This window comes from Rutilus rutilus (assembly GCF_951802725.1).
Source record: "Rutilus rutilus genome assembly, chromosome: 15".
Taxonomy (NCBI): Eukaryota; Metazoa; Chordata; class Actinopteri; order Cypriniformes; family Leuciscidae; genus Rutilus; species Rutilus rutilus.
Window position 1 is genome coordinate 37568653 of NC_140220.1, and position 11891 is coordinate 37580543.

At 41.0% G+C, this 11891-nt stretch overlaps 2 protein-coding genes across 2 annotated transcripts in view; one reads left to right on the forward strand and one right to left on the reverse strand.

Annotated features, from left to right (window-relative positions):
- Window positions 1–11891, reverse strand: part of LOC311304860 (dynein axonemal intermediate chain 1-like) — a 674193-nt gene that overhangs the window by 627082 nt on the left and 35220 nt on the right. The window lies entirely within an intron of this gene.
- On the forward strand, window positions 3958–9800 carry akirin2 (akirin 2). The gene is made up of 5 exons (XM_084432203.1): window positions 3958–4474; window positions 7052–7192; window positions 8183–8332; window positions 8940–9011; window positions 9124–9800. The coding sequence occupies exons 1-5, from the start codon at window positions 4297–4299 to the stop codon at window positions 9132–9134; spliced, it is 552 nt and encodes a 183-aa protein (XP_084288329.1). The 5' UTR covers window positions 3958–4296; the 3' UTR covers window positions 9135–9800.

The following is an 11891-nucleotide window of genomic DNA, read 5'->3' on the forward strand; positions in this document are numbered from 1 at the left end:
TTGTGAAATGGACTCTGCCTTCAAGTGTCCACCCAGATAGCAAACTGACATCGAATCGACGTCTGTCTAGTGTCTGCTATCGGCACCAGTCGGGCGTTTGTTATTATGACACGTGACACATTCACTGAAGAAGCCCAGACAAGTGACCCAAATAACTACACCTGAATTAAAAATGATTCATTTATATCTTTTACTTGTAGATTATCAAAACTAAATGTGCTGTTGTCTATCAGCTGTACGTAGCCTACTTGGCATACAACATGTAAAATTAAAATAATTGGCAAAATGATTCACTATAATTCTCTACACTTGCTTTCTGTATACGTTGATCTATAGATTATTATATAATAGGCCAGTGTTTCCGCCATGTTTCAAATCAAGACGCCCCTTCCAACATCACATAATTACAATATTTCCGACTCCACTCGAAGGCCACATAAGTGTCCAGAAGATGGCCGACCCCGAATCGCCTACATGCTCCAGCTGACATTGAGATGAAAGGGAATGCATTAGTCCTCATCCAGACTCAGCACTGGGCATTTGTTTATCCTTAATCTCTATATTTTTATCAAGGGGAAAAGTGAATCTGATCTCTTTTCTTTTTTCTCCTTAATATCATTACTAGGCCTATCAATTAATCATTAATATCATTGTGTCACACTGCCAGTAGGTGGTAGAGGCAGAAAATGAGCTTGCTTGAATTCATTATAAAATCTAAGAAAAAAAAAGATTTTTGAGATGAAGGGACTGTTTTCTTTTGCTGTAAACTGATTGATTGTATAACATTAAACACTAAACCTTTATGACATAGGTGACGTGATTTACTACAACGTTTCATTAATATGGTGTGGGAAACTTGAGTATATCTTTAGCTGGATTCTTAATTGAGAATTGTGCTGTTTGACGCTGTGGTCCTCAAGTCTAACTAAGGCAGGCATATGTGGTTTAGTCCGTATCTATACTGATCTCACACCCAGAGGGGGGAGGAGGTGAGAACTGAGGAAATATGCCTCCAGCTGTAAGCTCAAATACACCTAATCTAGATAAGCATCACATCCTCATAAGGTAAAGAGTATCAGCAAAAGCTTTGAGGTGCACCTGGTCCTGCACTAGAGACAGGTCAGCATAAGTTGCAGTTTGATTCTTAAAGGGATAGTTCACCAAAAAATGATATCACCTCACCCTCATGTCATCCCAAACCCGTAAGACCCATGTTCATCTCCAGAACACAATTTTTTTTTGATGAAATATTGCCATTAACTTCATTGCAACTTCCAAGGTCCAGAAAGGTAGTAAGTAAACACATCATTAAAATAGTCCATGTGACTCCAGTGGTTCAATAATGTTATGAATACTTTTTGTGTGCATTTCGATACTTCCCTAGTTATTCTTTATCATTAAAGTTTGAAGCTACTTGTCCAGTCAGGCAAGTAAAATTATTTTTCACTTAACCCTTAAAAAAAAAAAAAAAAAAACATTGTCCCTGACAAGCACACAAGCATTAATGAGCCCTGAAATGCAAAGCTGAACCAAAGTTCAACCAAAGCAGTGCCTCCTCAAAACACTCAATTAAAACTACGCAAATATTACAAAATGTGACAGTAAAAAGTGTGCAGATAACACTGTTCTACAGCGACACTATATTGAGAATGAATGGGAGAAAGTCACGTGAGAGAAGGCAATGCCTCCATTGGTTATGATGGGATATAATGGGATGTGATTGGTTATGATGGGATATAATGGGATGTGATCGGTTACGATGGGATATGACCGGATATAATGGGATGTGATCGGTTATGATGGGATATAATGGGATGTGATCGGTTATGATGGGATATAATGGGATGTGATCGGTTACGATGGGATATTACCGGATATAATGGGATGTGATCGGTTACGATGAGATATGATTGGATATAATGGGATGTGATCGGTTATGATGGGATATAATGGGATGTGATCGGTTATGATGGGATATAATGGGATGTGATCGGTTACGATGGGATATGACCGGATATAATCAGTTACGATGGGATATGATTGGATATAATGGGATGTGATCGGTAATGATGGGATATAATGGGATGTGATCGGTTACGATGGGATATGACCGGATATAATGGGATGTGATCGGTTACGATGGGATATGATTGGATATAATGGGATGTGATCGGTTATGATGGGATATAATGGGATGTGATCGGTTACGATGGGATATGACCGGATATAATGGGATGTGATCGGTTCGTGCAAAAAATCCCTCCTCTTGTTTTCATGCCTGTTCACGAAATACCAGGTGGAAACAGGATCATCTGTTTTCATCCTGAATGTTAGATTTCCTGCTGTTATATGGGAATGAGCTGACCTTAGTGTGTCCTTTTAAATTTGCAATCCCACATTGGCCTGCCAACCACCAAAAGACACAAGAAGTAGTCAACTTATGGACTATATAGTATGTGAAAAGCAGGATATGAAAAGAGTAGTATGTCTGAATTCACAGTATTCATAAAACAGTAGTCGAGAAGTACCAGATGACCTTCTTCCACTGATGTCTTGAAGTGCGCATCCAGTGGACCCTTCACTGTCCCATGAGGCCACAGGGGAGGAGTTGTGAATGGCAGTAAGTTAGTTCTTCATCAAATTTAGCACCTGTCTTAGCTTTCCAAAGCAGTAGTTCATCCTCCTCTGTCTATAATGGAAAGCTGAATGGACACAGATGTTGATTGGCTGATTGTCCCTCAGTGTTCTTGGCACAGGTCACGATTCGAAGACATCGGACAGCAACGTCAAGCTGGATCTCGCAGATCATGTACTCTCAGGATAAGCATCCCAATGCAAAAAGACTAATATTAGCATAGATGCCATTCAGTTGATTGAAAGCAGAGTTGTATGAGAGGTGTCTTCTTTTCCAGCGGACCTGAAAAACAGCATAACCCTGGTATGAATGAACTAATTAGGCGTGTGCTTGACTGAAAAATAAGTCTTTAGTCACTGCATAAACTGAGATAGTGAGTCCTGAACAGTGCTAAGCCAAATCATCTGCCTCCTGTTGTGTTTTCTGATAATACAGCAAGTCATCATGCTGTGATCATATAGTGAACGTGATGGATTATAGCGTGTCAGTAATGAGGGACTGTAATGAGCAGAGCTTTTAAGCACAGCTGGTTCCCTCAGGAATTTTTATGGCTTTTTAGATTTATGTAAGATTAAAATAATGTCTGTGGTTAAAGGGATTATAAATTATCATTCTGTCATCGTTCAAACCTCTGTTTTTCTTTCTTCTATTGAACATTGCGAGGAATGTTTTTTTAGTCTATACAATGGAAGTCAATGGCCACAAAAGCGGTTTGGTTTCCAGCAATGTAAAAAAAAAAAAAAAAAAAAAACTTTTGTGTTCCACATAAAAAAGAAAGTCATAGAATTTCAACAAGTCGACAAGTAAATTATGACAGAATGATCATTTTTGGGTCAACTAACCTTTTAAGTGTGACTAATATGTGTCATACATTAAAAAAAAATGTTACAGGTGGCTGTATAATGGGAACATGAAAACATACCGAATATTAGGAACGGTCCAGTCAATAAAAGGAAGGCTGTAGATTACCCTCTTTTGAAATGTATTATGTTTACATCTGTTCTTTTATGTTTTATTATTAACATACGTGTTTGAATGTACAATCTTCACTCAGTTTTATCCGTTTCATTTCAATTAAACGTTAGCATAAAAGTTTAACAGTAAACAGGAGTTTGACGTATTAATGTACGTGTTATTTTAGGGGCTTTTTTCAAATCCACAAACAATCCGAAACCACCAATGGGCGACTTCACTCGGAGAGAAAAGCGAGCAGGGCGCTATGGGTTATGTAGTTTTATTCTCAGCTCTAGACAGGAAACGAGCGTGAGGAAGAATCTCGCATAAAACTACAAGTACCGGCTTCGGCTGAAAGCCTCCGCGCATGCGCAGAGAAGCGGCGTCGTCAAATGTTTTGTTTCCACGCCATATTTGTTAGCCGGCTAGCGCTCGCTCAAGAGGCGTCGGACGTGAGCTCGGCACAATCCGAAATCATCGGTGCTTTCATGAGGAGTATCGACTCCATAACAACATTTCCCCGTGCGTATACGCGTCTGTGTTTGCTTAGTCAACGTTTTGGCCCGAAGGTCAACGCAGAATTTGAATAAAAACGAAGCGGTTGGGTCGTGTTCCCTTGAGATCTTAGCAGGGGGCTTTCGCTTTTCGAGCGGATTACTACTTCTCGCCGCGATCTTTTTTAAATAAAAACCCAATCTCTCACTAAGATGGCGTGTGGAGCCACTCTGAAAAGGACTCTGGATTTCGACCCTCTGCTGAACCAGGCGTCCCCGAAGAGGAGGAGATGCGCGCCCCTGTCTCCGTCCAGCTCGAGCGCGTCCCCGCAGAAGTACCTGCGCATGGAGCCCTCGCCCTTCGGCAGGGTGTCCTCAGCCCTCACCACAGGTCAGTGTGTGTGTGTGTGTGTGTGTCAGCCCTCACTTCATCAGACCCTCGAGACTGTGTGTGAACGGGTGAAATCATGCTAAAACCCTCGGAGATAACGTTACTTCTGTTAGCTGGCGACACCATCAAAACACATTCGACTAAATGTAAGCCTCTTTATTGCAGATACTCTCCATTTACACTGTAAAACTAGAGACTCAACCCGTAGCGAGAGTGTTCTCAGCTCGCCATGGGCCAGGAATGCTGATAACTGTACAGACAGATGTTTGATAACTCTCAGGCTTCCGATCGCGGAACGCTACTGGTGTTGCTGTTTGCCACCATTACTGACCGTGTTTGCGAAATACATTAAACTAGTTTATTTTTCAAGGGTTATTATCGGTGTATTAGCAGCTGGAGTGTTTGTGATGTTGATTAGGGTTTTTTGGTGTTCCGTCATGGACCGGAAGTGATGTCGACCTGCTGGTGGAGGGGGACTTGTCTTTGTTTTGTTTTTGAGAAGCACATTCTCGCTGTCCGACACATGTCCGTGCAGTGTGTGTGTGTGTGTGTGTGTGTCACAGCTGGTGCTCGCGTTAGGAAACTGTAGAATAGTGCAACAGTTGGTTTCCGGTGTGGTGAACAAATGAGTCCTACTGAAGAGATGAGTCCGAGCTTAGGACCCCATTATCCCGAGCTTGCGCTGATTATTACGATAAAAAAATGACAATTATAAAGCTGTGAATACGGTATAATATAGTATAAGCTCAGCTAGCACGATCATCGGATAACGTTAGCTGTATGCTATGCTACTATCTAAGCTAACTAAAAAACACACTAACAACGAGATGTTTAATTTCACAGTCTATAGCTTCGGTTACATACTAGTATCTTAAACGTATAAGTTAAAATACATTAATGATTCATTATAACGTAGTACAAACGTCTTCTATAATAAAATGATTTTGTATGATTTGTAACCAGGCACTAAAGACTCATTTGTTCACCACACCGGAAGTTCAAACACTCCTAAAGTCGGCATGAAAGGGAAGTTGTGCCAAGTCTTTTCTTATCCATTGTGACGTATATCCGGTGTGGTGACCAATTAGGTCCTCCTCGAAATCAGGACCCCCAAGCTCAGACTTCTTTTAAAATGTACTCTCTTCATTTTCTTCATTTTTCACACTCTCATCTATAATAAATAAAAGCTGCTTGAACTAACGTACTTTATAATGACCTTTTAATGTCTGTATTATGTACTAGCATAGCATACAGATAGCCAATTAGCCTGGTAGCTTAGTTTATACACATTTGTTCTTAACCTACTGTATTCACAATCATCTTTACTGTAAAAGTGTTAAAGTCCAAATATTTCACTTATAAAAAGGCATGTAATGACGTTCAATTATTCGCTTAATAGGCTATTATTATTTAATTGAGTTAAGTTTATCAAGTGAACAACTTTCAATTTGTTTTGTGCACTATATAGTACATATTTTGAATTAATATGGTGTTTTGTGTAATCATGACCTGATAGCTGATAATGAGCTGATTTGTCCTGATTAAACGGCTTCAGGAACAGATGTGGGCGGGGCTTTAAATTAAAGATTCATTTATAATGTTACGATTAAAGCGCTGATGGAGCAGCATAAAGCTGAATGGACCTGAGCTAACACAAGTAAAGCTTCGTAAAGCTTTAACAGTAGTTAGTGTTCAACAGGCCTGTCTCATACGCTGTTATTAAAGCTGATAAACAAAGGAAGAAAACGCTTTATGTAAAAGTTTTATTTGCTTTTATCTTATTAGTTACAGAAAGGCAAACTCTAACACTTTCTCATGTACCGTCAGCAAATGCACATTTATATCATTTAAACAAATCTTTGAATATCTTATAAACATTTAATTTCACGAACCTTGCAGACTCAGGCTCACACACTCTTGATTGAGGCGCTTGGTTTCCAGCTATCCTGCGCTATATTCAGTTCCCACTCTGTCATATTGGCCATTTTCACTGTGTGCTGTATGTAAAATTAGCATTATGTATGTAGCGTTAAAGTTTAACCAGTTTCATTTGTCATATTAATGTTTGATGAGATGAAATGTGGCTAATATTGGTGCAGACTACTGAAACTGAGGTGTCTCCACACTATCATGAACAGTATAAGCTAAAGCATTTTGAGCTGTGAATCTGCAGTGTATTGCTAGTTTGCTACGGTCCGGTCTTTCGTGTAAAATTCACCTAGCTATCGTGATTAGCTTTGACTTTTGCCCAAGAATTATATTCGAAGTTCGTTTGTATATTAATATTAGAATATTAATAATATTTTGCCGGAGATGGCATGGAGTCGACTCTGGCCTGCCTCTCCCTGATCGCTCCCTCCTCCTCCTCCTCCTCCAGCTCGCCGGGATGTAGTGTGATTTATCTTTTCCCCATGGTCTAGTGTTAAACAATTGCAGTATCGAATCGCAATACATATCGTATCGGCACCCAAGTATTGTGATAGTATTGAATCGGGAGATGGGTGTATCGTCCCAGCCCCAGTGATCATGTTCGGGAGTCGCTGTATAATTTGTGTATGCTTTGCTTCCCTCTTCCAGAGCAAATCCTGAGCAACATCAAGCAGGAGTACAAGCGCATGCAGAAGAGGAGACACCTGGAGAGCAGCTTCCAGCAGAGCGAGTCCGTGTGCGGTCTCGAGTCCCAGCCGCACGCCTCCTGCAGCTCAGCCACACTCACAGGTACAGCCGGACCACTCTCAGGCCATCCCTCCGTCCACACCAGCGCTCAAAACTTCTGGAAAACACTAACTTCCCCTTTACTGCGCATGCGTAAAACCTCACAAAAGCTCACGGAGATGATGCAGACGGTAAAATAAATGCTAAAGTTACCGTGCAATTCTTCTGGCAGGATCATTTTATTTAGCAGAATATCTGAGCATTCACTGATGCGTGCAGCTCTCACTCACTCACCGCTGTATGTTTGGTTTAAAACACAACCACTCTCATGTATTGTAGATATGAAACCGCTTCACTAACAGTCTTTTCAACATCACAGTCTCATTATTTCTGTCAGATTATCACAGAAGTGCTGGATTAAAGTGTATAGTTCAGATATAAACACTGATGTCTACAGTAGTGATCAGATTAGAGGAAATCAGCTTTAGAAAGTAACGTGACGCTTCAAATAAAAGATTTTATCAGTAACATCAAGACAAGGGACTGTTAAAAATGTTTGTCATTGAATCATTCATTCAAGAGATTCGTTCAACAACACCGAATCATCCGGTAATGGCACGAGTGAAGTCTTTGTGGCCCCGTTTACAGCTTGTGTTTTGGTTGATCGGATCACAAGTGGACGACACCAGATGCCGGTGTACATGGGGTCTAAAACGGTTTGTTGAGCTTGTCCACTTTCAGCATTCGACCGGATTGCTTTCGTACGGTAGACGCTCATGTGGTTGAATTGGTCACTTCCTGGAGAAGGATGTCAAGTAAACCGGCTTTTGGTATCTGCCCAAATAAAATCCCACCGGTGCAGGTGCGCCCCTAGACAGGAAGTACAAATGTTTTTTTGTCTGTTCTCCAATGTAAGGCTCATGTTATTTTCATGCTTAAAGCTGTGGTGAATATTGTATCCAGTACGTAGCGAGTGCCTGATGATGATGATGATGAAGGTGCGCTGTCACTGGGCCGCGCCGCAGGACTGACGCAGCTCTCTGTCTCCCGCAGGCGTGTCCTCCGGGTCCGTGTCCCCCTCCCGGCGGGAGCAGCCGCTGTTCACGCTGAAGCAGGTGGGCATGATCTGCGAGCGTCTGCTGAAGGAGCGCGAGGACAAGGTCCGGGAAGAGTACGACGAGATCCTCACTACCAAACTCGCAGGTATCCGCTGTTTTCTTTCCCTCAGAAGAATACATCCACAGTTCCAGGGCTTCCATCCCCAAGGATCACATGCTCTTAAAGGGATAGTTCATTATTCTATCTGACTTTATATGACTTTATTCTTTCAGACGAACACAGTTATATTAAAAAATATCGCGTACGGCCGTTACCAGACGCCAGTGATTATAGTTTATAAAGTTATAAATATGTATATTTTTCTTCAGAGGGCCTTTATTAAGCCCTGGAGGCGTATGGATTACTTGTATCATGGATGCACTTTTCTTTGGCTTCAAAATCTCAGGCTCCATTCACTCCCATTATAAAGCTGGGAAGAGCCAGGAAATGTTTTAATCTCTGATTGTGTCCATCTGAAAGGAGAAAGTCGTGTACACCTAGGATGGCCTGAGGGAGAGTAAATCATGGGGTCATTTTTGTGTGAGCTATCCCTTTAAGTTGATGAATGTTGGAGCGCCTCAGGAAAGTGAAGAGAAGCTGGAACCAGCAGCAGCGTTTAAACTCTGAAACACGCAGCGCACACACTGATCCAGTGCAGGTGTGAGTTTGTTGGCTAATCCGGTTATTGATGGAGTTGTGTCTTGTCTTCCAGAACAGTACGATGCTTTCGTGAAGTTCACCCATGACCAGCTGATGAGGCGGTTTGGAGAGCAACCTGCCAGCTGTACGTCTCCTCTCTCTCTCTCTCTCTCTCTCTCTCTCTCTCTCTCTCTGTGTTCATATCTCTCTCTGTGTGTGTGTGTGTGTGCTGACGCTGCTGCTGCTGCTGTGTGCAGATGTGTCCTGAGCGGGCCGTGCTGTGGGGCGTGCTGGTGCTCGTGTCCTGTGGTTGGTGCCGTGTCCAGTGGATCTGTGCCTGCGTGAGCTCCTGACGCTCCTGACGGCTGGATCTCCAGCAGTGCCAATCGCATCTTTCCCCCGCTGGGCTTCTGTCAGTGCGTAACCACTCTCTCTCTCCCACTCTCTCTCTCAGCAGCTCGGAGTGCTTCCTGCCCTCTCCTCAACGCCAATATATGGACCTTCGCAATCAGTGGCTGTGTGTCTCTCCATCTGAACCCTGGATATTTATTAGGCTTTGACCAGGCCTTTTATACAGTCACCTGTCATTTCATCCTCAAACTTCTTTTGTTTGGTTTTGTAAAATGCCTTTTATTCACTGCAAATGATGATAAATGTGAGACTGTGTGAGATAAACTTTGGGACGGTGTGTCTTGGAGACTGCTGTTCATAGCTTTGTGTAAATACATCCTGACGCTCATCTGAAGTTTTCCTGTACAAATCCAATACTGCATTTATTTTGATTAAATCTGTTTTCATGCTTTGTATTTATTTTAATTTTTTATTTCCTGTTTTTTTTTTTTTGCCCCTTTCCTCTGCATTATGGTTTTACTGCTCCTGTAGTTCAAATGACTTTATGTTGGGAAAAGTATACACAAATAAACTGTTTACATAACTAGTGTTCTTTCTTGCTAGTCAGGGTTCCTGTACCAGACTCCTAAACTCACGTTGTGCTCGGGTCAATTTAAAACAGTCAACTGAGACTAATCAGCTGTTGACACGCTCTTGGATGTTTCATCATGTTTTAAAGGGGTGGTTGATTATGATTTGACTTTTCTAACTTCTGTAATGTTGCTGTTTGATCATAAACAACATCTGCAAAGTTCAAAGCAAATGGAGATATTTGCTTTTACTGAAATCACTTTTTAAGGACTACAACAAACGGCTGGTAGAGACTACACGAGCTTCCTCCTGGGTTAGTGACATCAACCCTATAATTTACATAAACCACGATTATAGATTATCAGACAGGATATGCTAATAAATATCTAGAAGACTACACATCAGCTACATAAAATCAACTAACCATTCAGAAACGTCCTGTTGCTTCTACATGTTGTCACTTCTTGAGTCTCTCCATCTTTGTCTGAATCCGGTTTGAACATTATAAATGTTTTTTAAATGTTCAGTGCATGTCTGTGTGAGTGCAAGCTGTTGAAGCTCCGCCCCCTGTGCCGGGAGCTGCAGCTCATTTGCAATTAAATGAACAGACACAAAACGGTGTGTTTTTGCTCACCCTCAACTTTAACATGCTATATAAAAATATCTGTGGGGTATTTTGAGCTAAAACTTCTCACACACACTCTGAGGACATCAGAGACTTATTTTACATCTTGTGAAAAGGGCATTATACACCCCTTTAAGCGATGATCACTCACACACGTGCCCCAGAATCAACACACTGGTTTGGTTTTTACTTGTAAACTAACTAAAATGAACACAGTTCTAATGATTGCAGCTTTTGCTAACTAAGCCCTGCCCCCTTTGCTGAAGCCCTGCCCCCTGCAGAATGATTGACAGAGAGCTGAAAAAAAGTATTTTTTCTGTCAACACCAGAGGCACCTTCTTACATTAGCACAAGAAAACAATTAACAAAAGTGACAAGAAATGCTGTTTTCGATATAATAAACAGAAAATGTGTGCACGCACAGAAAAAAAAAAGGATTTGGAAATAGTTCAAATTGTTTACGTTAAAATACATGATAATTCTGTTATTCTTAACATACATTTTTTGCTACTTTTCAAATGCCACGTGTTTACCAATGGGGAAAATTATATAATAAAAAATTTATAAAATAAAATTAATTAAATAAAAAAATGTGAGTTTTTTAAAAGAGTGACCCACAATTTAAATAGAAATACGCTGAACACCTGAGAGTATCATTTGTGATATTGATCTGAAAGATGTACCAGGTGATGCAGTTACAGGTGATTTTACTGTATATTTTTATCTGGTCTTATGTTATTAATATCTAGATCATATCTACAAGGCTACATGACGTTTACTAGACACATGACATATAATAGCTGTATATCTCTGCCTTATGGACATTATTACTTCGACACACTCATCTCAACAGAATACTTCTTAAATTGACCATTAAAGCATTTTCTGTAAGCTGCTTTGCTGTACAAGTAAAGTTGAATTGAATTAATTAGCTTTTATGTTCACCTATGTAAAGTGTGTAGTATATGTATTCTATATTTTCCATGACGATTTGTACTACCATCATATTCATGTGGTTTGAGGCTTTATTAATGTCCATACCTACCCTAAACCTACCCTTTTAAACAATGTGATTGGTTGCACGATATCTGATGTGTGGTATTATTCTTTATATTCTTTGTATTCACCCGTCTCTCTCCGGCTTGTCTCACTCCGTCTCGTCTCTCTCCATCTCGTCGGATGCCTGATGAGGGTTTCTTCACTGGCTTCTGCCTTTCCTTTGACTTGCTTTCCAGTTTCGAAGAGCCAACAGCAAAAGATCGCACTCGTCCCAGCGTTCACATCCGATGGTCTTCAGCTGTCAAGCTCAGTCCAGTGGCTCCTTCCAGCCATCATTCATTCCATGCGCGTGGACATCCTTATCCTGAATAACACCAGACTGAGAAGAGGCTTCATCACTTGAGTCTTGTAAAGAGGACTGTAAAGCATGGTCCACTGTCATTGAGCTTCACAACTTCATAGCTGCACAACTCAGACATA

Coding starts and splice junctions, on each gene's coding strand:
- akirin2 (XM_084432203.1), top strand. CDS start 4,297: ATGGCGTGTGGAGCCACTCTGAAAAGGACTCTGGATTTCGACCCTCTG. Junction 4,475..7,051: donor GTCCTCAGCCCTCACCACAG/GTCAGTGTGTGT, acceptor TCCCTCTTCCAG/AGCAAATCCTGAGCAACATC. Junction 8,333..8,939: donor CCTCACTACCAAACTCGCAG/GTATCCGCTGTT, acceptor CTTGTCTTCCAG/AACAGTACGATGCTTTCGTG.